This window comes from Dermacentor variabilis, unplaced genomic scaffold (assembly GCF_050947875.1).
Source record: "Dermacentor variabilis isolate Ectoservices unplaced genomic scaffold, ASM5094787v1 scaffold_12, whole genome shotgun sequence".
Taxonomy (NCBI): domain Eukaryota; kingdom Metazoa; phylum Arthropoda; class Arachnida; order Ixodida; family Ixodidae; genus Dermacentor; species Dermacentor variabilis.
This window is the reverse complement of record NW_027460280.1, coordinates 40,577,627-40,604,009: the sequence shown is the minus strand read 5'-3', so window position 1 is coordinate 40,604,009 and position 26,383 is coordinate 40,577,627. Positions and strand designations below refer to the sequence as shown.

General features: G+C 43.4%; 2 protein-coding genes and 1 non-coding gene across 4 annotated transcripts in view; 2 read left to right on the top strand and 1 right to left on the bottom strand.

Moving 5' to 3' along the window:
* LOC142566079 (uncharacterized) overlaps positions 1 to 15,542 on the top strand; it is a 43,249-nt gene extending 27,707 nt beyond the window's left edge. The window contains exons 8-10 of one of the 2 annotated variants that reach the window (XM_075676830.1): positions 3,974 to 5,525; positions 11,116 to 11,180; positions 15,361 to 15,542. In XM_075676830.1, coding sequence (XP_075532945.1) covers positions 3,974 to 5,525; positions 11,116 to 11,180; positions 15,361 to 15,404 — 1,661 coding nt within the window. In that variant the 3' untranslated portion in view covers positions 15,405 to 15,542. Of the gene's footprint in view, positions 1 to 3,973; positions 5,526 to 11,115; positions 11,246 to 15,360 lie in introns of both variants that reach the window. The other variant, XM_075676831.1, reaches the window with a different exon arrangement.
* Positions 15,543 to 21,665: 6,123 nt separating this feature from the next.
* The window catches only part of LOC142566035 (26S proteasome non-ATPase regulatory subunit 4-like), a 47,490-nt gene continuing 42,772 nt past the window's right edge, over positions 21,666 to 26,383 (bottom strand). The window contains exons 10-11 of the mRNA XM_075676738.1: positions 22,074 to 22,162; positions 21,666 to 21,978 (exon numbers count right to left, since the gene is read on the bottom strand). Of these exons, the coding sequence (XP_075532853.1) occupies positions 21,784 to 21,978; positions 22,074 to 22,162 (284 nt within the window). The 3' untranslated portion in view covers positions 21,666 to 21,783. The remainder of the gene's footprint in view (positions 21,979 to 22,073; positions 22,163 to 26,383) is intronic.
* On the top strand, positions 22,939 to 23,011 carry TRNAS-CGA (transfer RNA serine (anticodon CGA)). The gene has a single exon. It is a non-coding gene; the product is annotated as a tRNA-Ser (tRNA).

The window sequence follows — 26,383 nt, the reverse complement described above, 5'->3', positions numbered from 1 at the left end:
CGCCAATTTCCTTTTTTCTTTTCTGTCATGTGCTGCCACTATGTGGGGATACATGGAAGGAACTTTCTGTGCGCCTCCCTCTCTCTGTCTTGGTTGCATGGTTTGTTTTAGCACTAGTTTGCTCCCGCACGTCTATATACTACTGCTCGCGCATTGGCGCGCGTGTGGGCAGCCGGCCGTATGGATTTCGTTTTGCGGGCGGTTTTGGCTTTTTGCACTTGCAGAACTGATGGCTATCTCATTACTAATCGCTCAAAGGGTGACTGCTTGTTTCTCTCTCGTTTATTGCTCACAGGGGTGCGCATAGGAAGGATGCAGCCGTGCATGCATTTCCATTTCTTTACTTTTTTTTTAGGACTCGCGAAAATTAATAGCCCTAACTGGTTGGCGATAAGATGAAGATTAGCGGAAGTTTGTCACACGTGTTGCTTTTTTTGATGGGCACACAACCAAACAGTTTCCTTGAGTGCGCACTACGCAGTTCGATTACGCTATGGACGTACGTATTAGTGTAAGAGCAGGAACATTTGAGACTTGCAAAATATTCTCGTGTGTGGATTTTCAAAGCCTCGAACTATGTGCATAAAAATGCATAAAATTTTTAATTCTGATAAGTTTATTTCCTTTTTTTATTGTTATTCATGAACAGTGCATATATACCAACGCAAAAGATTTTTTTCCTCACAAATCACGATAATATTTTTTTTCAATATAAGTTCCTAAGAAGAATTAGAATCTGCAATTAAAAAAAAACAGCCCTGGGCGGTCGCATATGGCGGAAAAAATCGACCCTCAAAGGGTTAAAACATGTTGACGGGCTAGTTGGTTTGAATCCATGATAGAATGTGTAAGTGCGACTGAACAAGGGCGTAGAAAGAAGCAGACACACAAAGACAGCGCTGTTTTAGTGTCTGTTTCTTTCTATGTACTCATTGAGTCACGCTTACACATTCTATGGTTGTTAATTTAGTTAGTAAGTGAATGTTTACAAGTTTACACGGTTGGTAAAACTACTATCCTTACTTCGTACAGCTATCTACTAATTTGCTATCGCAATTGGTGCTTCGCCTTTCCTGCGGAACTGCGAATTTTTCAGAGACTCCTTAAGCGTAGTGAAAGCTTTAAATTACTGCAGAAACATAAAAATCCTATAATCAATGATTTGTACGCATTGCTATGCACAACCTATGTCTAACCAACACGTAATATGCTCAGTGTCTTGGCACAGATGCATCAAGGGAAATGAGCTAGTATATGAAATGGCTAAAACCATAGCCACGAAAGCTAGCAGTCTGTCCATAACAGTTCCTGTCACAGACGTGAAGCCATTCCTGCGTAAAAAGCTGAGGAACTATTGGCAACACTTGTGGGATGCAGAAACCTTACATAAGCTCCACATAATTAAACCCCACTTAGGGAATCAGCTGCAAGTATCAAAGTCACAATGATGTGATATGCTCTTTTGCCAAATGAGAATAAGGCACACATATGGTACCCATTCCTATCTTTAACCCTTTACTGCACCTTGTTGTATTTACGCAACATTCTGATGAACGGCGTTAAAAACCGAAGCAAAGTTAGTTTGGAGCTGCCTGTACACATTGTTGCATATCCGCAACATTGGTCTGTAAAACGCGGCACCTTGTGCTGCAATCTGTGCTAATTCTTCGCATCTTCTACCAAAACAAACGTGGTGGAGGCTGCGCGCGCCCGCGAGCAGTGATATAGGTAAGTTTTACAAATTGTAAATGTATTTCTCCACAAGACAAAGCGAAAAAAAAAATTCTTACGCTATGCTCCACATCCTTCTTACTCTGTAGGTTCAAAAAAACATTGTAATTTCGGAATAGTTTGTTCCTGGCGACAGAATGTTGCTATGTTGCACAAATGCAACAGCGTGTACATGGTTTATTTTCTTTGGAAAAGTGAAATGGCTCCCAAACGCTGGTATGGCTGAGCAATTCCTCCTGATAGTGAAGGCAGTGACCTTTCAATTAGTCATGACAAGCAGGAGTGTAAGTCCGTTTCGATTCAATATGTGGGCAAGATGTTTTCTGGTCGAATTTCCTTGTTTCTTTTCAAAAGGAGTCTGTGCATCCGCACGTTTCTGTGTCACATCGTCACGGGCACAGCCTTAGGTCTGTGCTTCGATGTTCTACATTTTGACAATAACCCGAAAACACTGCATTGTTTCCTGGCTGGACGGGAATCTGCATGACGTACTGCACGAAGTGTGGGAACCACCTGTGCTGCACAAGCATGTACAAGTGCTTCTCTTTGTTCCACACTAAATCAAAGGTGCACCAATGATTGTCTCGTGCAAATAAGCATCTGAGTATGAATCGCACTAAATCTATCTTTTACTTTCAACTTCGTCTTTATTTGCACATTGTTGCAAATATGCAACATACCCTTTTTCTGCAAATTGAAACCACAAACATTCGCTAAAGTAAGTTTCCATGGGAGTACAGGTACTGTTATGCTTCCCTACAACTCCATGAATAATATTTTGAGGAAGCAAAAAATTGTGCAGTAAAGGGTTAAACTGGTGGAGAACCTCCCAGCTGTGGTAGATGTGGCGCGGGGTTGACCATCCTCCACGTCCTGCTGGAGTGTCGGGAAGCAGAACCTGAACTGAAAAAGCACTTTCTTCAAGCATACCAACAGCGTTTCCCCCTTCATCCCATGCTGTTCCTTTGTGCAGAACCATTATTCGAGACTAAAGCAGTACTTAATATTTTAAATTATGTTGTGTTGCATGCTATCAGCTCAAGTGATTCATAGCACGCCCTCTCTCTAGAGTGTGCTGCTGTGATAGTAGTGCTGTAAGGCATATGCCTCGGGGCCCTTGCACTCAAGGGCCCTGGTGAAGTGGCTGTGCCATTGGCAATGACACATTTTATTGTATTATCGACTTATATGTTTCATGATCATAACCCATATCGCTTTTCATTCTCATTATTTTAGTGTCTATGTTTTACACAATTTACAGTGTTTAGGCCTCTATAGAGCCATAGTACAATTACCCTTTACAACTTCATAGACTGCTTCATACCATCTTTGTCTGCAATCATTGGCCGTCCCTGGTCCTTGTGCCAATAAAATCCATATATAATCATCACAAATAGATAAGGTATACACAGCACAAAAAATACTATGAAATGTGCTACCGCCACTGTGATCATTCGACAGAAGAAACTTTATAGGAGAACCTGGACCTAAAGTTTAGGCACCAAACTAAGGACAGGATGTTCAACCTTTTTGGTGGTTATAGTGGCTGACTTTTGTGCCATTTTGTGCATACTGCTCTTGAATTGTGTGTCGTATCTGTGTTGACTGGAAAGTCTCACTACCATGCGACTGCATGAGTGCACCATCAAAACAATTGCAGTTACATGCATGTGGAAAGGATTTATTTTGGAGTGTTCATTCACTATTGCACCAGCCTTGATAGTATCCACTTCGTACAAATCTATATGAGCTTAGTGTGCTGGCTGGTTCTGTGGTACATTCCTCCAGCTCACTTGATCCTGCTCCACTTTTGGATGACTGCTTATATTCTTTAACTTATTGCTGAGTGAAGGCTGTGTAGGGATGCTTATGCACCCTCAGGGTGGAAAATTATGTGTGGTCTTAATTTTGGTGCCTTAGAGTGAATAAATATAGCAGCTGAATGCTGCTTACTGTCAGATAGCCTCTCTAAGTTGTTGCATTGCCTGCAGTAAATTTAGCATTACCTACTAGATCGTTGCATTGATGGCATCAGTGTAGTCCAGCACATTCAACATGGTGTCATTGAAAAATATGAAAAATGTAGCTCCTACCTTAATCCCGATTTCATGAAATGCTTTAGTGCTGTTGCTACAAGCACAAAGTGAAAATGGGCAGACAGCTGCTTTGCTTTGACTGGTGCCAGGCAGTGACAAAAGTGTAAAATCTATACTGAGGTCTGCATTCCTTTTCTATTTTACAGTGTCATCTGAAGATTCTATCTATGAATCTCTCTCATCAATGTCATTGGAGTCCACAACAGACCTGATGTATGAAACTGCTGCAGAGATGACTCCAGAGAATTGCTCTCCTGTCCCTGAACCAAAGACTGCCCCATTAATGGGTATTTCCAAGTCTCTGGAGGCCAAGAGTTCTTCACAGGCACTTACTGCAGAGTCTGTCTACAACAGCATTGTTTCCTCTGCCAATGCAAGAGCCACAGAGATAGCTCCTGAATACTCCAATCCTAGCCCTAAACAGATAAAGACAGGCCTTCCAGCACGCACCTCAAATGTGCCGGATACAGAGTGCACTCCCAAAGCTGTGACTGCAGAGTTCATCCACAACAGCATCGTTTCATCTCGTGCTGAGATATATGTGCAGGAGATCCTTTTAAGCTCTACTGCTGCCTCTGAATCAAAAAAGACTGACTTTAAAACAGGTGCCTACAGGTTCTCGAAGACCAGGCGCATCCGGAAGGCGATGGCTTCGGAGTTTGTCTACAACAGCACCATTTCCTCTGCTGCTGGAACTGTTGCAGGGGGAAACTATGTAAGCTCTACTTCTGTCCCAGAGCCGACAAAGATACGTTTCCGAACAGCTGCCTCAAAGCAATTGATGCCCAAGTGTTCCCTCAAAAGCACGACTTCTCATTCTGTCTACAGCAGCGTTGTTTCTTCTGCTACTGGGAAAGCAGAAGAGGTGACCCCTCGAAGCTCTACACGAGTTTCTGGCCTGCCAAGTGCAGGCTGCCAAACTGGCATTTCAAAGGTTTTGGATAGCAAGCACTTTTCACAGACTGAAACTGTAGAGTCTGTCCATGACAGTATTGTTTCCTCTGTTGCTGGGGTGATGGCCACTGAGGGGACACCTGTAACCTCCGCAACTGTCCTTGAACTGCCAAATATGAGAGCTTCAATAGGCACCTCAGAGGTTCTGGATATCAAGCACATCCCACGGGCTGCTTCTGCGGAGTCTGTGAATAATAATGTTATTTCCTCTGCTGCTAACGCAGCCACAAAGCTGCAAAATCCCCCTGTGATTTCTGCTGCTGTCCTTGAACTGCCACACACAGGCATCTCAGCAAGCAGCTCAATGGTTTGGCATAGCATGCATACTCCCCAGACTACTATTGTTGAGTCTGTCAACAATGGCATCATTTCCACTGCTTCAGAAAAAGCTGCAGGGGTGACTTTTGGTAGTTCCACTTCCATCCCAGAACCAGCAAAGACCAGTTTTCTAACTGGCACCACCTCAGAATTCATGGAGACCAAGCAGATCCCAAAGCCTATGACTGTAGAGTCTGCCAAGAGTGATACTTCATGTGCTACTGGAATGATTGCAGAGTTGATTCCAGCATGCTCTTCTCCTGTGTCAGCAAAGACAGACTTACCAGCAGCCACTTCAATTACTTTAAAGATCAAGGGCCTTCCTGAAGGAACAACGGCAGAGTCCCTCTATGAAATAATTTCCTCCTTTGCTCCTGTCGATGATGTCAGCGTCACTGCGGGAGACGAAGTATGTGGGAAAGTAATGTGAGTATATGAAGATGGTCTTTCAGCATCTGTACTCGACCTTAGATTCCAGAGTCCCATTGAGTTGCTGTATGCCATATGCATCACATGTTGAGCTTGGCTATATCTATACTTATTGAATATGACCCATTGATCATGTTTTCAAAAGTCTTCCCAAAATATCTTGACCAAAAGTTTCTCGCTATGTGAGCTGTCTTAATATAACGGAATGTGGTAAAGATTTCTATCAGAATTGTGCGAGGTTAGAATTATCGGGTGGATCGAACTTTTAGCTAAAATTGGGAAGAGCTAGGAATATTCAAACCCATCACTTTTCTAATTAATACGAATATATGTGATTAGCAGCAGCTGACTCTGCTTTAAAAATTTGGTAGACCTGTGAAAGGTTTTAGTATAGCATACATCAAGAAGGTCATCAATGGAGAGCACATTTCTAAAGGCCCACAAGGATTCCCCAATGCAATCTTAATGTGAATAAAATTATGGGGTTTTACGTGCCAAAACCACAATCCGATTACATATGAGGCACGCTGAAGTAGGGGGACTTCAGAAATTTGGACCATGTGGGGTTCTTCAACGTGCGCCTAAATCTAAGTACATGGGTGTTTTCGCATTTTGCCCCCATCGAAATGTGCCCACTGTGAATCTTAATGTGATGATGGATGCAATCTTTATCTGGTTGTAGAGCCTTTACGTACAGCACTTGTCAGCAGAAGTTGCCATAAGACAGACACACTGAGAAGGCTCTCAGCTGGCTGCTGTGGTGGCCACTCATTCTATGAAGGTTTATTGCACATTTGGTAGTTATCTACATGCTTTAGGATTTCACTGCACACACATTGGAGCTCTCAACAGCAAGTACACAAGGTCTACTCATTGCCTGCAAAGGTAGACCTTGATGCTTCTGTCTGTGGTGTTCATTAGATAGACCACTGACCACATTGTAAACACAAAAGAAGAGCTATTGGTGAGTGTACATTAAAAAATAATTTTTTCATCCATGTTCTTCCCGTGTCATACAATTTTTCATGAAACCCTCAATTATAACATTCAACATTAGTCTCATCATAGGTCATATTGTATTTGACATGAATATTTGAATTTGCTGTGAAGTGTCAGGCCTAAGGCCTAAAACGCTTGCTGAATATTATTGTACTGATGGTTTTGGCACAAGCCCCAGGATTTAATATATTGTACTGGTCTTGAATACTTGAAGAGCATATTTATAAATTGTTAGCCTGCATTCCCTGGACAGGCATAGAACATGTGCTATAAATGAAAACTGGTAATTTCTCAATAGAGTAGGCAAAAGATATAACAAATTTATGATGGCAAAGAGAAAGCTACACATTAAAAGTTTATCTTAACATTCCTCAAGGAAATACATAATTGAATTAGGAGACAACCTCCTTTTTCAATTTGGAGTACCATTTGCATAGTTTTTGAGTAGCAGCTTTATTGATCTTTACACGAGAGCTAAAGCCACTGTATGGAAGTAGGTCTAGTGTACATTGAAAAAATGCAATGCACTTATTGTGATGTATCTTCTGCATCTGCTAGCAAAAGTGGTGGGAAAAGAAAACTTAGAAAGCTAGTGGCTGCCTTGGAAATGTAATTTTTTCGTGTTTCTTAGTTTTATATGGTTACATGTCAAATATGTACCAATTCAGTTAGAAACAGGCTTCATTCGGTCTCCAATTCTTTGTCCGCTTCATGAGCTGTTTGATCCAATATGGTCATTTTTTTCGGTAAGTACATCTATTGACACATAACTAAATTCATGCTTATGCTGCAACATTCTCCCCTTTATCTTATATTTCTTCACTAAAAGCCATGTAATGCCTGTGATATGTAAGGATAACTTATCGTAGAGTTATCAGCAACAGGTATAGGTGCAGCTAATTCAGTGCAGCATTTTACAGCTTTCCAAGCCCAATTCACTTTTAGGCATATAGGATTTATGAGCCTATATGCTCTGGTAATTTTTATTGGAATGTTTGGCCTTACTCTGCCACTTACCGGTGAATGTACCACTTGATATTGACCTAGTATTTTTTATACCTTGTCTCAGGGGAAGAATGACACCTGTGAAGGTATGTTCAAAGTTGCAATTGGTCAACTCCTTTGACATTCATTTCATTCATGCTAGTTATGCTAATCCTCCATGTGCTCTGTTCCATATCAACAGTGGTGTTCTGCCCACTCCATTCTCTTGGCTTTTAGGCGTCCCTCAGTGGTATCATGCCACCTTTCCTTTGGTCAGTCATTTTCTCTTGCCACCATTATCATGTCATCCTCCACTGTCTCCTTGCCGCTTTCACCTTTTTTTTTTTTATGCGAAAAACGTGGTTTTCCCTCTTGAACATTTGCAGCTACGTTCATAACTCTGGCTGGTCCTTGGACGCGGTCATTCCAAATTCTCTTTCCCTGTCACTCATTTTCACTTTGCACATCCTTTTTAGCATTTCGTCTTGCCACAGGCAGCAATAATATTGCTGCTTGGTTGATATAGTTCTCAGCTCTTTTTATGTAGTAAAACCTCTTCAGCCTTTCTTCACCGTGACTTTGATATAATAAAATGTAACTTTCGGCTGTCATTGCTGCGAAAGGAATGCTTGTGTGATATGCACATGCACCAAAGGTACACCACCTGCTTTCAAAGAAAACTGTTGTGTACAGATTATTTTACAGCAATGCATTATTAGGAGCAATGGGAGCCTGGAATCATGTGGCAACTGTCAAACTATCTAAAGTACGAACTTAATTACTGTCGTGGGCCATATGTTGTAAATATTGAATTGAGGCAGGTGAGTGCTCAAGACAGATTTGTATAGTAGGAATTGCAGAGACTAGCACCCAGTTTAAAGAGCTTAATTTCCAACATCTGCTCTGAGACACGGTTTGCAATTTTGTAATCTGATTGCATGCGCGACTCGAATTGTTTAGTACTTTCTGGAAGCCACGCAGGCACCTGCAATTACACTGGAAGCTTTGACGAGTCATGTATAAAAGCTGACGCGCTTTACCTACAGATCAGATTTCCAGCGATCGCCGACTCTGCTCGCTGCTATCGTTAATTAAATTAAATTATGGGGTTTTACATGCCAAAACCACTTTCTGATTATGAGGCACGCCGTAGTGGAGGACTACGGAAATTTCGACCACCTGGGGATCTTTAACATGCACCTAAGTACACGGGTGTTTTCGCATTTCGCCTCCATGGCCGGGATTCGATCCCGCGACCTCGTGTTCAGCAGCCCAACACCATAGCCACTGAGCAACCACGGCGGCTTGTGCACAAGGAAGGCTTTGTTGAAAAAATAACGGTGTCTACCAAGTTGACATTTCCAATTTCCCCGAGTTTTTCAGGTTTTCCCTGAGCACCTTTGCAAAATTCCCTGAATGAGCCAGAACTTTATGTCAAGACAGGCTGACACCATGTTGCCCGATGCTGTCATTCTCTAGTAAGCATGTTGAAACAAAAAAAATGGCTTAATCCAGTTTGAATAGTAAGGAGTAATATCTATTTTATTTTAAAAGAAGACAGAACGAAGGTGTTAGTAAAATGCACAGCGAAAAAAAATGATAAAACCCATTCCAATTGAGTCGAACATGTTCAAATACGACTGAAAAGGAGATGCATACACAAGTAAATATTTTTTTAATATGGGCTATTTCTATTGACCGATAGCAAGCTCATTGGTATGACGCCTGAATTTTGTCAGAACTAACATTCTCTCTCAGCAGCTGGGAAGTCAACCTCAACTGTCCTGACATACTCTCAGCCCGTACACATTTCGGTGTTGGGTTTCACTGCTTTAAAGAGTTTATTTTTGTTTGGATGAGGGATAGCTGCATCTCGACGTCAGCCAACACTGTTTTATGAGCTCAAGCTCCTTCAAAGAGGTGGCGGCACGTTTCCTTTCCCGTTAATTCCTCAGTGCATCGGACCTTTCTGTTCTCATTCTCCTTCTGCCATGCGTTGACCCCATCGATCATTTGAAGCATCCTGTTGGTCAGTTGTACAGTCAACGTCCGATTTTTTCGGACTCCCTTGGGGCCGCAAAAACATCAGAAAAATTGGGAAGTCCGAAAAAAAAAAAATGAATGCATGTCTTTAACTGCTCTTAAGGCCTGCCGGTACACTTATTAGTCATATCAGTGCTCGTACTGTGACAGGAGACAGGGGTGCACGTGTGTGTAATTAAGGAATACATAATTATTGTACAATTGCCGTAATTATTGTACAAGCCTTGCATGACTGAATTTTTGTTATAAATTACATTCATTCCCATTTTTCATATTTCTTAATTGTGTATGTGCAAATAACTGAATTTATGTTGAATTATTGACCCCTCCCCTCTATTATGCTTGTATGCCTTGAGGGTACAATAAATCAATAACTAAATAAATGTGTCCCGTGACAATTGCCCCTTCCCACCCTTGTTATGCTTCACCGCCTAGCACTACTGTACTGAGGCGAAACTAACTTTCGGAGACTGGCATTACGCAACCCGCTGTGCTCTGCGAGCTTCGAAGCCAATCGCGAGGATTACAAAGGCGGAGTCGGTGCCATTGCTGACAGCAGCCAATTATTCAAATGAAAAGCACGGCACCGCCCGTCAAGAGGTTTAATAGTGAACGAAGAAGCAGCTAGGCCTAACGTTGCCGCGCGGTGGTGGCTACTGTGCCAGCGGATCTGCGTGCGAGAGTGCCGATTCGAGGCGGCGAGATAATCAAAATGGCGGCAGTGGTGGCTTTGATTAATGCCATATAAGACCTGCAGTCAGGGCAATATACATTGACTATATGGAGTACGTGGTGGCAGTGGCGTAGCTAGGTCGTCTGGCACCCGGGGCCCATAGGTCTTCTGTCAGCCCCCCCCCCCCCCCCCCCCCCCCCCTCTGGTGTAGCCGGCGGAAAGAGGGGTGTCTTCAGACGTATGACACCCCCTCCCCCCCCCCCCCCCCCGGTTGCTACGCCACTGCGTGGTGGTGCCGCAAAGCCGTGTGAATTATCGGACATGTCCGAAAAATCTGTCGTTGGCAAACTCTGGCAATACCTCGTGCCGATGACACGGCGTCAATGACTATTTGTTGCGATTCCTCTGTTACCGGAGCAAGCATTAACAAGACTTTCGTTCACTTTCAGTAAAGTTGCAGCTAATTTTCCCTGATAGCACAAATTCCCTGAGTATTTCCAGACTCTTCAAATTCCCTGAGAATTCCCGGTTTTCCTGGTTGGTAGACACCCTGAATTAAGCCTGGAACACAAATGTATTCCAGCCACATTTTGGGGATGCATTTCTAAGAAGTTTGTTAGTCTCAGCTTATGTTTAAATTTACCAGTTAAAAAGTGTAAATTTGGCAAATACGCAGCTCACTCATGATTATCACACAAATTCTCATGTCTGCTGTCGCAATGCTTCTTAAAAGACAGCCTATAATAATCTTCAAAATTACTTGTGTACATGGTGTCCTTTATGATATGTGAAAGAACCCTCCTTCACCTGAAAGAAACTAAAAGTTTTGTTGATAGCATATTGAATTCAGATGGCTAGCTAAAATGAATGGTGTGCTTCTCTTTCCAGTGTGACCAAGTGTTGCAATGTTGCCTGGCTAATGAAATGCTTGCGAGAGGCTTTGGCTCTTGAAGGCAAGTGCTCATTGCATTTACACTAACTACATGTGCTTGCAAATATTATTCTGCTTCGAGTTCAGGTAGGTCACATACTGGTAGTTTGTTTTAAATTTAACGTGAAGCATAGGGGGGATCCAAGGCTCTCGATATTTTTTTTAGTCTGTCATACAACCTAGCCATACAAAGTATTCATTTCCCTTCTGTTTCGTCCTTTGTTTCCATGATATAAAGTTACATCAAAGTAACGGACAATGAAGCTGAAGAAAGCATAGACGAATTATGCTTAATTCAAAGGTAAAGGGGAATGATAGTGAACGAAGTGGTAATTCTTGCCGCAGGTTTGGGCTGAACCAACGTATCTCCCACATTACACATGCGGTGCTTTACAATGTGCTGTGGATGCCATATCCTTTTGCCTACATTCTTGGGTGTTTTTTGTGTATGTGTGCATAAGATGTTAACCAGTGTCACTCACGGCCATAACAAGCTTTCTACTGTATAGGTGTCTCATAGTACCTTCAATCAATCAATCAAAAATTTATTTATTCAAAGTATGATTACAAGTCGCATATGCAGAAGAGGGTCCCAAGGTCACAAGACCGTACCGGGACCCACTCTACAGGATTATCGGATACAAATTACGAAATTAGCAGAGAAATATAATATTAACCAAACCAACAGGCACACAAAAACCAAAGTTTATATATGCATTATTCTGTTTTGTGATGACATAAATATTTGATAGAGAAATATAAATTTGCACTAACACAGAAAATATGCAAGGATAGTTAACATGAACAGTAACAGTGCATCATTATCATGCAAATAATTAGATAAATTAGAAGGAAAAGAAACAATACAAATGAAGAGTGCATACAATAAAGAAGTCATAAAGTTTATTTAAAAGATAGGTGTTAGGTTTTTTTCCAAGTTCAGTGAGAGATGGGGGTTTTGATGGGGTAGGGAAAATTCCACATCTTATAGTGCAGAATGATGCTCTCTTTTTACCGTAATTAGTGAGAGCTTTAAGCACCAAGAAATTATTTTTCTAAGCAAAACGAGTAGGGTTACCGTTCTTCAAGGAATCCAAGGAAATGAAATTGTGTGCGATATCTTTTTTAATCAACCTGAAAAGTATAGTAATTAATAATTTATTGTTCATATGATACTAATATTGTCTCCACTGAAGTTAGAAATGCGCAGGGCTTGGTCTTGTATGTACTGAACAGATAAGTGGCACTGATACATGTTGCCATAAGCAGCAATACTGTAATTAATGACTATGAATTAATGCATGACAAAGTGAAAGGCAAGCAGGAGTAGACAGACAAGATGTAGCTTTTACGAGTGCTCTTATACCGAATGTAGTTCTTGTCTTGTAAAATGTGTTCGTGAAATTTCAGTTGATTGAGGCGGATACCAAGAAATGAGAAAGTCGCTAGTCGAAGTTAATGTGCGAGTCAAGGGAAACCTGAGGTGAAAATGGTAATCTTCTTTTAGGAGAGCGAAAAGCCATGAATTTAGTTTTGTTTGGATTTAAATTAAAATCGAGTGATTACTGTGACACCAACTAGTAATGTTAGTTAATGCACTGCTTAATTGATGAGTTAACGATGTTAGATATATCCGAGTCTGAGATGTGTCATCAGCATATAACATGCATTGGGAGGGTGAAGTGTGTTCTGGAAGGTCATTTATGAAGAGAATGAATAATAATGGTCCCAGAATGGTGCCCTGTGGCACCCCCTGATGAATTGTGGTGTCTGAAAGCTTTCTTCATAAACTGCCAGTTTTCTGTTACACAAGCAGTTTCTTAAAAAGATTAACTCTGTACATGGTATTCCATAGGTTTCTATTTTTTGGTAACATATCATGATTGTGTAAAAGCTTTGGAGAAATCAAAAAATACAAAACCAATGTTAAGTCTTTTATCAGTAGAATTCTTAATGTAGTTTGTTAATGAGATTACTGCCAAGTCAGTCGAACTACCTGAACGAAAACCAAATTGGGAATTATTCGAGATTAAACTTTTTCAAATAACGTTCAAGCAAGTAACAAATAGCTTCTCAATTATTTTGCTAATAAAGGAAAAGATAAAAATAGGTCGATAATTAGAAACAGACCTATCACCTTTCTCAAAAATGGGTATGGCTTGAGTGTTCCTAAGGGGTGCATGGAAAATTTTCAGTTTCAAAGATGCTGTTAATTATGTTGGCCAACGTTTCAGATTAAAATTACCTACCATTTTTAAGTGGCGTGCTTGAATGCCATCTAATCTGGGCGAGGTATCCTTAAGACTCATAATCATGGTGAAAACTTCCGGTGTTACAGGAACAAGAAATTAACTCAATCTTTGATACATGCAGCACCCGCGTGATGCTGGTTGTAAATTTCGAAAAAAAAAAGTCACTAAAAGCATTAACAATTTGGAGTTCATCTTCATGTGTAGTATCATTATAATTAATATTAGAGATGGAGTCTGGCACGTTCGGTTTAAGAATGTGTTAAGCAACTCCCAAAGCAGGCAACCGACCAATAAACCCTCATATGCTACCTGAAAGGGACACTAAAGGGAAATGCTAAGTTGATGTGGACTGTTTAAATGCCATTCCAGAAACCTCGCAACACTTGTTTCGCGCCAAGAAAAATACTTAGTTCACCAGAAAATTGCATTTGAAGGGTGCCTTTTTCGAAATTCAAATGTCGCCCCAGCCATGGCACCCAGGTAGTGGTGACGTTACATAAGCCATCACCACCCTTTGCTAGTGGCAATGAGTAAACCGGCGCCCGACAGACGGCGGTACCGAACCAAGAAAGAACGGTGGATTCGCCACTGCAGCAGCTTTTTGGTTAAGTGGCATAGACCGTTCGGGCATCCCGCGACATCCCATGGAAGTTGAATTCTCTGCTACTTGCAGTTTATGCAAGTTTCGCAAGTGAGCAAAATCAGCGCAGCACTAAGCGATAAAACTAGTGAAAAGCGAAAGCATGGGTGGTGCAAGTCCAGCGAAAATAAAACCTTTCGACCACCCACGTCATGGCCAAGGGTAATTTCAATTAGTCTTTCCTTCTAAAAAAAAAAATGAAATAAAACTGGACATGTAGCATTTTATTTTGTCTTGCAATACAATACACAGATGTTTTTGCAACGAATGGTTGAGTACTAGTGACAGAATTTAACTGAGGAGTACTTGAATGTTCTGGGGAAGTCTTTAACCATCTCCTGCATTTACCTCAATTTCTCGATTACAGTATTAAGGCTCTGTTCACGATAGTATTGACGCCTTAGGGATTCTCGAACACTGATCTATCGCTTTAGCTTGACTTAATATGCCTTTAGTGTCCCTTGAAGGCATCACATCAGCCATAGATAAGGCCTATGAAATGAGCGAGAAGGATAAGGCGGTCCAACGGTTTGGAATTGAGCAATTGAGGATCAACAGAAAAACAAGGACAAATGCCTTTGTTTCCTCAATTTCTTGCTGCACCCCTTCGATGGATAACGTCAGACAAGGGTCTAGTATATATAACTTATTCAGCATTACTTTCATAGCATCTAGCTGCCAATGGACTACGGTGCCTAAAAAAAAAAGGGGGGGGGGGGGGCAAACTATTTTGCATGAAAATGTTTTTTTGGCATAGAATTTTCTTTTGAATTCTTGATATGGGCAGTGCTGGCATTATTACACAAACACTGTTCAATACAATTATCTTGTATTTGCAGTCAGTGGTGCTTCTTCAATTAATATGAATTTCTCCAAATTAGTGGACTGTTCTGCCATTGTGCCTTGTAGCTCATCAGGTCAATATGCTTCTCTAGTGCAGGTGCATATCTGCATTACTCGGCACAGATCAATTTGAGCCATTTGCTGTCTAGAACAGCCGAACAGCTGTAATTAGTCATGTCAAACAGTTGCTGGCATGCTTGTAATCTAGGATTATTGCTTTGATGTTATCTTGTGACTGCTAAATTAAGTCCTTTACACCTTTTTCCCCAAGTGTGCTGGACACAATTTTCAGTTAAGTTTGTAGTATCCTTGCTTGTTATCCCCCCCATATCCTTAGCTGTGTGTCAACTTGTCTTTGGTGGTGCTCAAAAAATGAATGTTAACGTACTGGTGCCTGTTTGTATCTGTAAATGCGGCTTTTTTTTTTTTGTTCTTGCTAAGAAATGAATGCTTTCATGCCTCTGCAGATGAACCAGAACTACTGCAGTTTATATGCCCCGGAGAAATGTGAAAGCGCCCCTCCCCCCCTCAACCCTTGGGTGTTATCACTTGACATGGACTGTTATAGTGCCAGTGCTGCATAACAGCCCACAGAATGCAGCTTTTTTCTTTTTTTCATTGAATGCCAATAAAAGCTGTTTTTCTGGAACGGAAGCTTAATTGTTGTTTCACCCAGGTAAATACTGCAAGATAGATAGCACTGGAAACTGGTCCTTAAATAAATATCCACCTTTAATACATATGGGGGGTGCCTTAAAATTTTTTCTGGCATGTTCTTTGCATTCTAATTCAACTTGAAATCAGTTTTGATCTGAGTTGTCAATGTGGCCACTTGACAAAGCTAATTTTGGCTACTTCAATCTGCACAAGGCTTGGTGTGAAGAAGCTCTCTGAACAGACATTTAATTGAACTGAAGCTCAGAGTTGTATTACAAAATGTAGCTTGTGGAAATCTAGCAATCCAGGTAGTAATTAAGTGATGCTGTTAAGTGAAACAGCAAGAAAACTTTCTGAGCTGGCATCACAGGAGAGTAGATTGGGGTTCCCTCTCCTCTCCCACTAATACTTAAAGCAGTGTTGAGTAAATGCAAGGTTCGCCCATGAGATCATCTTGCATAGGCATAGCCAGAAAATTATTTTTTGGGGTTCTCTGCTGACAACTACCACCTCCATCTCTTTCTCTGTGCGAATTTCGGTTTGCACTGTATGTGCGGACCCAATCTAAACCAAAATTTGTGCACCATGCACAAATTTTCGCACGGCTGCATGTGTGCGGCAGGCAAACGGTGCGGCCCTAACATCGTGCATATGCCTGCTCTCGTAGAGGCCCGCGACCTTCCTTCGGAAGCAGCGGTGGCACCTGAACAAATGGAAAATCGCAGGCTGTGAACTTCAACCATTCGTGCTGCAAAGTTGTAGAGTATGCGCCTGTCTATTCTTTTGTGCCTTATTTTGCGCCTAAAACCATTTCTCGCATTGCACCAAATAGCTCGACAGCAGACATTACGACGATGTCGCGCTACTACTTCCCGAGCGTACTTTCGATAGCACCCGGTAAGTGGCAATTAGTGGTGCTTCTGTAGGTGCTGCACTACGCGTATAGTGGAGGGAATAGTGGTGCTTGAGAAAATGCTTAGTTTCTCCTAGACTGCAAGCATAGGTCGGCAGTGCGGGAGAATACTCACACTCGGTCGCCGTAATTTTTCCAGGCCCCGTAGTCGCTCGCAATTCACCTCCACTCACTCACTCGCAATTCACATCCACTCACTCGCACTCGCCTCCGCTCACTCAGTCACTCGCACTCGCTGTACAGAAAAGCCACTGTACAGAACAGCAGCCCTACAATTGACCTTACTATGAGGTCGCCTAAAAGACGCAGGATCAATTAATCCCGGCTCCGTAGAAGCAAAGGATACGTATTGGTGTTGCATTTCGAAGAATTGCCTGTGCTGCTGTGGACACTTTTGCATTTACTGTGCAGTGCGAGGTTGTTTGTACAGGTGTGTTGTACGGCATGCATGCGTAAAAATGGGTGTACATATATGTATGTGCGGTTGCAGGTGACTCTAGGTTTTCTACACGCTCTTTTTCCTGTCGTTGCGTAACGGTGAACTGTATGCAAAGCATCTTCACATCTGTAATAAGATACCGAACAGTTAATTGTGCTTTGATGTTTTATTAGGCCAAAACTCGAGCGAGTTTTGGCCTAATAAGAAGTGACTAAATAATAAAAAAGTGCATGCCTGAAACATGCACCGTGTTAGTGTGACTTAGGCAAAGCTTGCTTTTTTTCGTCTTATGATAAACTTATCTAAGATGCGTAGCATCTATTTGTTTTAATGATTGTGACTTCCACTGCATTGGTTCCTTTATGAACAGTGACATGACAAATAGCTGCCTTACTTTTTGTTAATGGCGCAAATATATTGTTAATTTTCAGTGTACCTGGATGTGAGGTTGTAGCGCCTTTAAGCTGTCGGAACCTCAAGTTTAATTACAAGCTGGCACCGAATCACATGCTTAAAAAAATTTAGTTTCTGCTTGGCAGTTGCGTTGCTTAAAGGGACCCTAAAATGCTTTTGATGATTTTCTACAAACGTACTGAGTCGTTAGAGTAGGTCCTTCTGATAATTGACACATCTAAGTGCTCCGCGTAAAGTGTAATTTATAAGGCTTTAAAAAATGCACATCGTTGCCGATTGCAGCACACTGCTCGGTGGAATTTTAAGCCGCCCCTACCCATATGACGTCAGTGGTGCGAGCTATCCAATTGGCTGACCAGGGCGCGTGATCAATAATTTTTCCAACTTTATGGTAAACAAATGATGTTCATAATAGTTGTAATGCTAATTAATTTGTTTTTATAGAGAGAAAGTAACAAAGAGAATGCACAAGAAGAATTTTTCAGTACACTTAAACACTTCCGGCACAAAGCAAGTGTCGACTGCTTGTGTTACAACGTGCTCTGTCTTTGACGAGAGCTCCGCCGTCAGTGTCGGTCTGTCTTTCCGCGAGCGCTATAATTCGACTTTGTTGCGTTGTGGACTGCAAACGTAGCGACTGGCAATATGTCAAGCTGCGACGTCGTGTCCCTCTGCTAGCCAGTAGACAAGCAGACTGGCTGCAGCGCATCGGGCTGCCGCTATCCGATCGGCGGCAGGATTTGCGCGATTGCGGCCATCACTTTACACCGGAAGATTACTAACACAATAGCGTTTCGCCAGTCCGCCATTAGGGTAAACGCAAGCGTAAGGGGACAGGGTCTGGCTGCTTGACTGTGCCGTAACGGGATGAGCTGTGAGATGAGCAGAAGGACACATGTGAATGGTCTGCACGGTGCAGCCACCTGGTGGCACACAGCTCAACCATACACAATAGCAGCAGCGAAGTGTATTCTTCTTTGCTGCTGGTGTGTATTTTTCACAGGAGTGTAATCATCAACAGCGTCGTAGGCTATTGTCCCTAGGTGTGCCGGCATTGCGGAGTGAGGTCGAGTTTACACTCAGACGCTGGCTGCCAGCGCAGTAAAGTAGGTGAAGCAGCGGGTTAAGTGGCGCATCATAGCTTTCTCGCGCCTTACAGCGGTGTACCTTGTAAATAACAGATGTTTCTGTGAGAGCAGTAGCGACCGTAGTTGAGCCTGGGCCGCATATATTGAAAATCTAGAGCGCCTCAGCAACCGTGGTTGAACGCAAGTGGCGATAACCGACTCGACACCAGTGCTGCAGGCGCAAGAAAGCCTGTCCGACTTATCTTCAGTGGCAAAGTTCTGACTGGTGTTGCAGAAGTCGCAGGGCGCAGTAGTGCTGAACTTAGCATTACAAGTTGGCGGCTGGATGTAATTAGATTTATTCAATCGTGTATTTTACTAACTATTGGCGGCGCCTCCAAAAAACCAAACGGCAACACGGACACTAAAGCTGGAGCCCGGACTGGTCCGTGGGTTGGGGCCACGCAGGCTGAAGCGTGGCAGGCGGTGTTCGTATTAAAAATTGGCGGGCAGCCAATCTTGCACACCGCTGGCACGCGCCACGCTGCTTCCAGCTTTGATCCTCCCGCTACCCCTTAGGTGCCCCGGAGATCTTGCGCACGCAAGAACTAGGGGCGACGGTAGTGTGCATGCGCAGGCGCTACCTCTACTTTCGTCCTTGGGTTGTTGGGGCGGCTAAAAACATTGCTGCCCCCATGCCCCTAAGCGGTCACGTTACCCACGTGACTCTCGCGGTGTACAACTTACGAGAAGCGAGAGCAGCCGAGACAAGCCGCCTATCTTGCCACACAGCGGAGAACATGGCTGCGCCAGCGCGAACGTGTGCACGTGTTCATTTCACGGTCGACGTGGTAAAGAAGCTGGTCGCAGAGCATACCGGCATGTCAAAATTTGCAGGCGGCTTTAAATAAACCCGGACGACGACGGATTATGCTGCATGAGATGCCTAACTACAGCTTACCAAACGTATGTTTGGATTGCTTCGGCTTGGCCTGTGTCGTGACGTAGGCGGGCAGATAATCCGGTATTTGGGTAAACGCAGTTGGACGGGTGCTGCATCCACCTGGTGGCACAAAGCTCAGACAAAAACGGCTAATAATGCAGTAACCAAGCCTACTCTATTTCACTGCTGGTGTAATCGTGTTGCTGCCAAAAATTTACATCTGCAACAAAGTAAAATACACTTGGTTACTGCAATATTAGCTGTTTTTGTCTGAGCTTTGCGCCACCAGGTGGCTGCAGGCCGCTCTCGTTTACGGCTCCACTTCAATACCCCCCGTCCGCCTGTATTTACCCGAATAGCGGACACGCTAAACCTCTCTATTAACTGCTTTTAATAAAAATAGTTTAATGTGCTTTACTTCATATGCTTGATTTCATATTTTAAAAAATGACAACGCAGCCACAATCAGACGATAGTGCTGCGAGCGCATGCAACCTCACTGTGGCTTGCGTTTGGGGCCGCTAATCTATGTTTCTACTTAAGTACGCAAACGCACCCAAGCGCTAGGGGCCCCAAGGCCTTGCATCCCCTACCTCAGGTGCTCTCCTGAGGCCTCCATTTGCTGGTTACATGTGCCCTCCTCGAGCAGTGCTTGTAAAAAATCCAATCTATCGTCGCGACAGAAAAAGGGACCCGCAACTTATACAACACCATTGAGAACCATGCCCCTTCAGTCAGACACAGCAATCATCAAATGGAGTGTCCATCTAGCACGTCATTTGAGCGGTGGGAGGTACAGCTGACCGGCGATACCCTGGCGGGACAAGAAGCTCTCGTCCAGCAAGTACGTCGAGCAGCCATGGCCAGTGGAGTCCTGGAATAAGGACACCACCCACTCGACTTCAAGAGCAACCACCTCGATGGTCCGAATAAATGTTTTCTCTCTCTCTGTCCATGCCTACTGCCTCACCGCACGGTCAGCCAGCGGTGGACTAAACTCTACCGCAAACAAACTGGACCTCACTCCGCAAGGATATAGGCTAAGGAACAGATGCCTTTCTTTCTCTTCTTTAATTTTTTTTTCTTATGCCACCGAGATTGCGCGTGTATTGCGACCGCACTGTTGGCTTTCATTCTCCAATGTTATTGTACGGTGCCCTTTGTATAACGAACATTTTGTTCAAGCTGCATGTACTTATCTTTCGCGTGAATTTTTACGCATACAGTTTTCTATAAGTAGGTCTTGCGAAACGCAGACAGAAAAACATAACTTACTGCTTGCCGCTTCAAACAAATAAAACATATCTGCCCCATCTGGCACCCTGTACTCAGATTTATGGGAGTATTCTTATACTAAGAAACGGCGTTGTGACGTCGTCTCTCTTCCGTCCACGTTCGCTACCGCTAAATGTGCTTTCCAAGTCAGTTTACCAACACGCCCAACAAATGCCAATGCACAAAAAAAAAAAAAAAAAAAAAGAAAAAGAGAGCTGGAGTGCAACAACCCATTCATGTTTGTCTTCCTCACGTAACAGAATGTGGAGCAATTGGTACGGATTCTTTTATTGCGGTTGGACCTCAGGCGCCTCAAACAGTTTTAGGTAACCACTGTATAGGCTAATTTTTGGAAAGTAAGCTGTGTTTGTTCTCGTAGTGCCACATTACACTTTTGGAGGAAAAGTTTTGGAATCCCACGTTTCGCTGGCTTGCGACGACAAGCATGCGCAGACGCATAGAGAGCAGGGTTACTTGCGTTTATATTGCGTTATTCATTGTTCCCCTGCTTGACGTGATTCTATGCTTGAGACAGGCGAAAGAATGAAACAAGACAGCACAAAATCTCAAACGAAGCTGGATTGACTTAAAAAAAAGTGCTGGTTCACCAAAGTAGATGCTAAATAATGATTTCGCTATGATTACGCACTCGCATCACACAAGCTTAATTTGCATGGAGACAGTTTATAATTTAGCCAAGCGAGGAACATAGAATAGTACTGTCACATTCATTACGACTTGCAACTCGCTCCTTGATCGAGCTGGTGGTGCTGACTTGCCACTTGTTGGTACATGTTTTTCAGACATACACCCAGCGTTCCAAGTTAGCATTTTATGGCCTAGTAGAAGAGTTTGCCAAACACGTATTTGGTTTGTGTGCAATGTTTTCAACCATAGGCTACATGCTATACTATGCTTGTGCGCATATGAAGCAGGCGGAATAAATTGCAAAAGAAGTTTTAAATGAATATTCATTTCTACTACCATCATATGAAAAAAAGTTGATAGAAACTGACAAACACAATAACAGACATTTGTAGGATGACAACTGCACATCCCGCAAGTAATGGGAAACATGCCTTTATTATTTTAGTGCGTGTTGTCTTAAACCGCTAGTGGTAGAAGAAAAAAAAGGGACGTTGGCTGCAAAAAGGCAGGGCCAAGTCAAGAAGACAGTGTGGGCTACTGCTTATCCTTGCTTGACTTGCCCTTGTCTTGGGCACCCTTATCCTTCTTGGCCGTGTCTCCCTGGGTGAGTTCTCCAAGTGCGTTGCGGACAGTCTCACTCTGGGGGTCCACACCAGGGAGGTTTTCGAGGACATACAGGAGGAAGGCGGGGTCTCGAATCATCTCGTAGTCTTCGGACTCTGCCTCATCCTGCGCAACGGCCGTCACTGAAGCTTCAACGGGTTGAAGAGCACAGCTCAGGGGCAGTCAGAATACTCGCCACCAACCAATTAGCTGTGGCCTACCTTCTTGGGTTCTTCGGATTCTTCCGTCTCCATGGGCTCCTCCTTGACCACTGCTGCAGCTGTCCCCCCTGTAGATGGACTGTCCGACTCTGCACGAGTGAAATTACCCGTGGCATAATGAGGCCATGGTTTGGTTTGTTTTTATACACAATTGGTTTAAAGACTTGAAACTTAAATTCTGTAAAAAAATAGTCTGGAAATAAATCATGGGCTAATGACCATTTTCAAAATCGTAAAGCTAGCTCTTTGCAACTAATGGCAGTGCGGGCACTTTGCGAACGTGTGCAAGCATATGCTCGCATTAGGAGTTGATAAATGTAAAGGGGGCTCTTTTGATGAGAACAATAACCTGTGCCGCCATTAGTTAAGCAAATCTGCACTACAGTGAAGTGCATTTCCAAATTATTTAAAGTGTCTACATATTACCTTTATTACTTTCAGATATGAACACTTATTCTCTGGCAAAAGTGGCACAAATCCTACACGAATTCAGGGGTTTTACGTGCCAAAACCACAATATGATTACATATCATAAGAAGCCAACAAACACTGACACGAAGGACAACATAGGGGAAATTAGTTGTGCTTAATAAAGAAATGATAATGAAAATTAAAGTGGATGAAAAAACAACTTCCCGCAGGTGGGAACCGAACCCACAACCTTCGCATTTCGCGTGCGATGCTCTACCAATAGAGCTACCGCGGCGCCGTTTTCCCATACACTTTCTTGGGTATTTATGTGTCCTAGTAGAACCCTGGGAGTGTTAGCCAGTGCTAGCCAGTTTAGCCAATGGTGGCACTGGCTAACACTCCCAGGGTTCTACTAGGACATATAAATACCCAAGAAAGTGGATGGGAAAACGGCGCCACGGTAGCTCAATTGGTAGAGCATCGCACTCGAAATGCGAAGGTTGTGGGTTCGGTTCCCACCTGCGGCAAGTTGTTTTTTTCACCCACTTTAATTTCCATTAATTTATCATTTCTTTGTCATTTATTAAGCACAAGTAATTTCCCCTATGTTGTCCTTGGTGTCAGTGTTTGTTGGCTTCTTATGATATGACTAATAAAAATCGGGCCCCTCGGTTAACCCCTTTTCTTCTCGTTAATATGATTACATGGCACGCCGCAGTGGAGGACACCGAATAAATTTTGACCACCTGGAGTTTTTTATGTGCACTCAATGCACGGTACATGGTCATTTTTGCATTTCACCCCCACCGAAATAGAGCTGCAGTGGCTGAAATATGATCCCATGCCCTCAGGCTTAGCACACACACTAAAGTAGACCAATTGGCCCATTGCCCTGGCTGGATGCTCACTGATGTTAGTAAAGCAGAGTGCCTAAGAAAAGTACCAAATCAGAATGCGTAAGCCATATTTTACAAACTTTTTCCTTTCTTGTCCACCACACAGTAAGTGACACTGGGAATAACGATGATACATTGGGCAAAGATGCTTTTGTGTTACACTATCAGACATCAGCATGAACACCTGTCCAGTACAATGGCTCTGCCATTAACCCTTTGAAGGTTTTTGCCGTACGGGTACGGTTTCGACCCTCCGTTTGAAATTTCGTGCCATAATGACGATGCGTGCTCACCCGGAGATGCTGCCACCTCTTAGGACTTGCAAGAATCATTTGAAATTTGTGCTACCTTCTTGGGGAGATAAACAGAACTGATTTCTAGCTTCAGCGCGTCGCGTAGACTGTGGCTCATTTAATAGACTGCCTCTCATTTAATTATCATTAGTGACAAGGACTATTCATTCAAAAGGCAGCATGACTATTTTCCTCAATGCAGGCAAGCTGATCAGTTATGGATCTACCTACCCTGAAACCACACTGTAGGAGGAGGAGGAGGAATAAACTATGTTAGGGCAGCAGATTTGAGACCTAGGCCTTTCTACCTAGATGACAGCCTCAAGCCCTTGGGCCCTGGCAGCATCTTCGGCCTGCTGGATTGCCTTAGTTGGTCTTTCAGTGCACAGCTGAGCAATGCGGTCTCCCACTGCTCTCTGGTCTTGCGCATTTTATTCTGTGTGGGTGCCAAACCATATGTTGAAGGTCTGCCCTTTCTTGACAAAATCTACATCTATCCATGTAAGGGTCCTGGTAGTAGCGGTGGTAGGCCACCAGGTTCGGATATGTGCCTGTAAGAGGCACCATGCCGTCGCTTGCCGTGTATTTAGCAAAGAGCGTGCCGGGGGAAAATGGGCCCTTCCCAATTTATAGTGTTTGGTGATCTCGGTAAAACTTAAAATCTCGGTAAGTTGGTTAAAATTCTCAGCGCTCCCGGCGAGATTCTTCCTTTGGCATAGTTCTCGACAGCTGTCTTGGAGTCGCTAACTATGACGTCAGCCTCTATGGAGGCTATTGCCAATGCTGTGGCAGCCTCCTCCGCCACCTCTGCCTTTCCTGTTTTTACAGTGCCACTAACTCTGGAGTCACCCTCTAGACTCGTACCAACCATCGACATACTCTGTCTGTTTGCATACTCCGTCGCGTCCACATAGACCACGTCCCTGGCAGAACAGAATCTTTGGTGGATAGCTCTCGCTCGTGCGATTCTTCTATCATGGCGAAACTCCGGGTGCATGTTTCTGGGGATTGGGGGTATTGAGATATATTCCGTTATTTTTCTTCGGATGTCTCTCCGCTCTCTGTGCTGTGCTTCGTAGGTTATTTCAATGTCGTCCAAGATTTGTCTCCCCGTCAAACTCTGTGCAAGTCTTTCATATTGCGCTACTCAATTAGTTCGTCTAGTGTGTTGTCCGAAAGTCCCAAGGCTTTGCTGTAGGTGGTCTAATATTTTGTTACTTTCAAGAAAATGAAGGAGGCGCCGGTTAACCATTTTCTCAAACAGAAAGTTGCACAGGCAACTTATGAAGGCTATAGGTCTATAACTAATGGCCAAAATTGGTTCCTTGCAGTCTTTGAGAATTGGAATGACTATTGCTTCTTTTCAGGCAGATGAAATATGCCCAACAGAAAATATGGCATTAAAAAGTGACAGTATTGCTTTGCGGGTTTCAGGATTTAAATGCTTCATCATGTCGTAAACTATTCGGTCTTATCTTGAGGTCAACTTATTACAACAATTACGTGAGGCCTCAAACTAAATGCATAATTGTACTGTTAATTTTTTGTTCCTCTCCAATCCAGAAGCAGTTGCGCTGCTTGTTGCTGATACCTAGGATGAACTGGAAATGTGCTCAAAGTGGGATCCTAGAAAGTCGGCCTGGTCCTCGAGAGTACATCCCCGAGTGTTTAAAAAATGAGTTTGCCGGCCTTTTACTTGATTAACTCTGTTCCACGCTTTCCTTTCGTCTGTATAAGAGTTTATGCCCAATATGTATTTTTGCCAGCTCTCCCTTTCGGCACTGCGGCGCGTTCTACCTGAGACTATTTTCTTGACGATTAGGTTCGTGACTCCAAGCCTTATTCTGATTTCTGCATGCTTCCTTTCACTTGTCGTTCCACCAGGGAACACATCATTTAGAGGGCGACCCAATTGTTTTGGGTATACATATTGTCACAGACAAAGACACAAAATCGCTCTGTCCTGTGTTGCGCTGTTTTTGTTTTTATTCGAAAGACTTCAGTTGGCGCTACAGATCTCTTACAAAGCTGTCCTGGCACCTTCGTCGTTGTCTTCTACTGGGGGCCACCCAACATGCCTAGCATATGGCACCGAATTGCACCGAGTGGCTGTCAGTTGTGTCAAGGCCGTGGCATTACCCCCCTCCCTAGAAGCATTGTTTCGATGCAGAACATTGATGCACTGGAGATTGCCATGGTGATACTGTTAAGAAAGGCGTAGATGGTGAGAGGGGTGTAGAGCTTTGCAGTCAGCGGGAGTAGTACAGCTTCAACTTAGAGACGTGAACGAAATCGGACAAACGTGGGAGTCTGGGACGGCGAGTGGTGCCTTCTCCTTCAGGAATCACTTTGTATGTGACGTCGCTGAGTCGCTGAACAATCCTATAAGGTGCAAAGTAGCGGCGCAAAAGTTTATCTGACCAACTATGCTGGCTGATCGGTGTCCACACCCATACTTTGTCACCGGGTTGATAAGTGACATCGTGGTGACGAAGATTGTATCGGTCGGCGTCTTCATGTTGTTGGTAACAGATACACATTCGTGCGAGCTGGCGTGCCTCTTTGGCGCATCGAGCAAATTCAGCAGCATCAGTGACAACATTGGAACAGTGGGTGGGTAAAAGCATTGCGTCCAACGTTGTGACAGCTTCCCAGCCATGCACCAAGCGAAAAGGGGTGAAGGCGGTAGTTTCTTGAACGGCAGTATTAT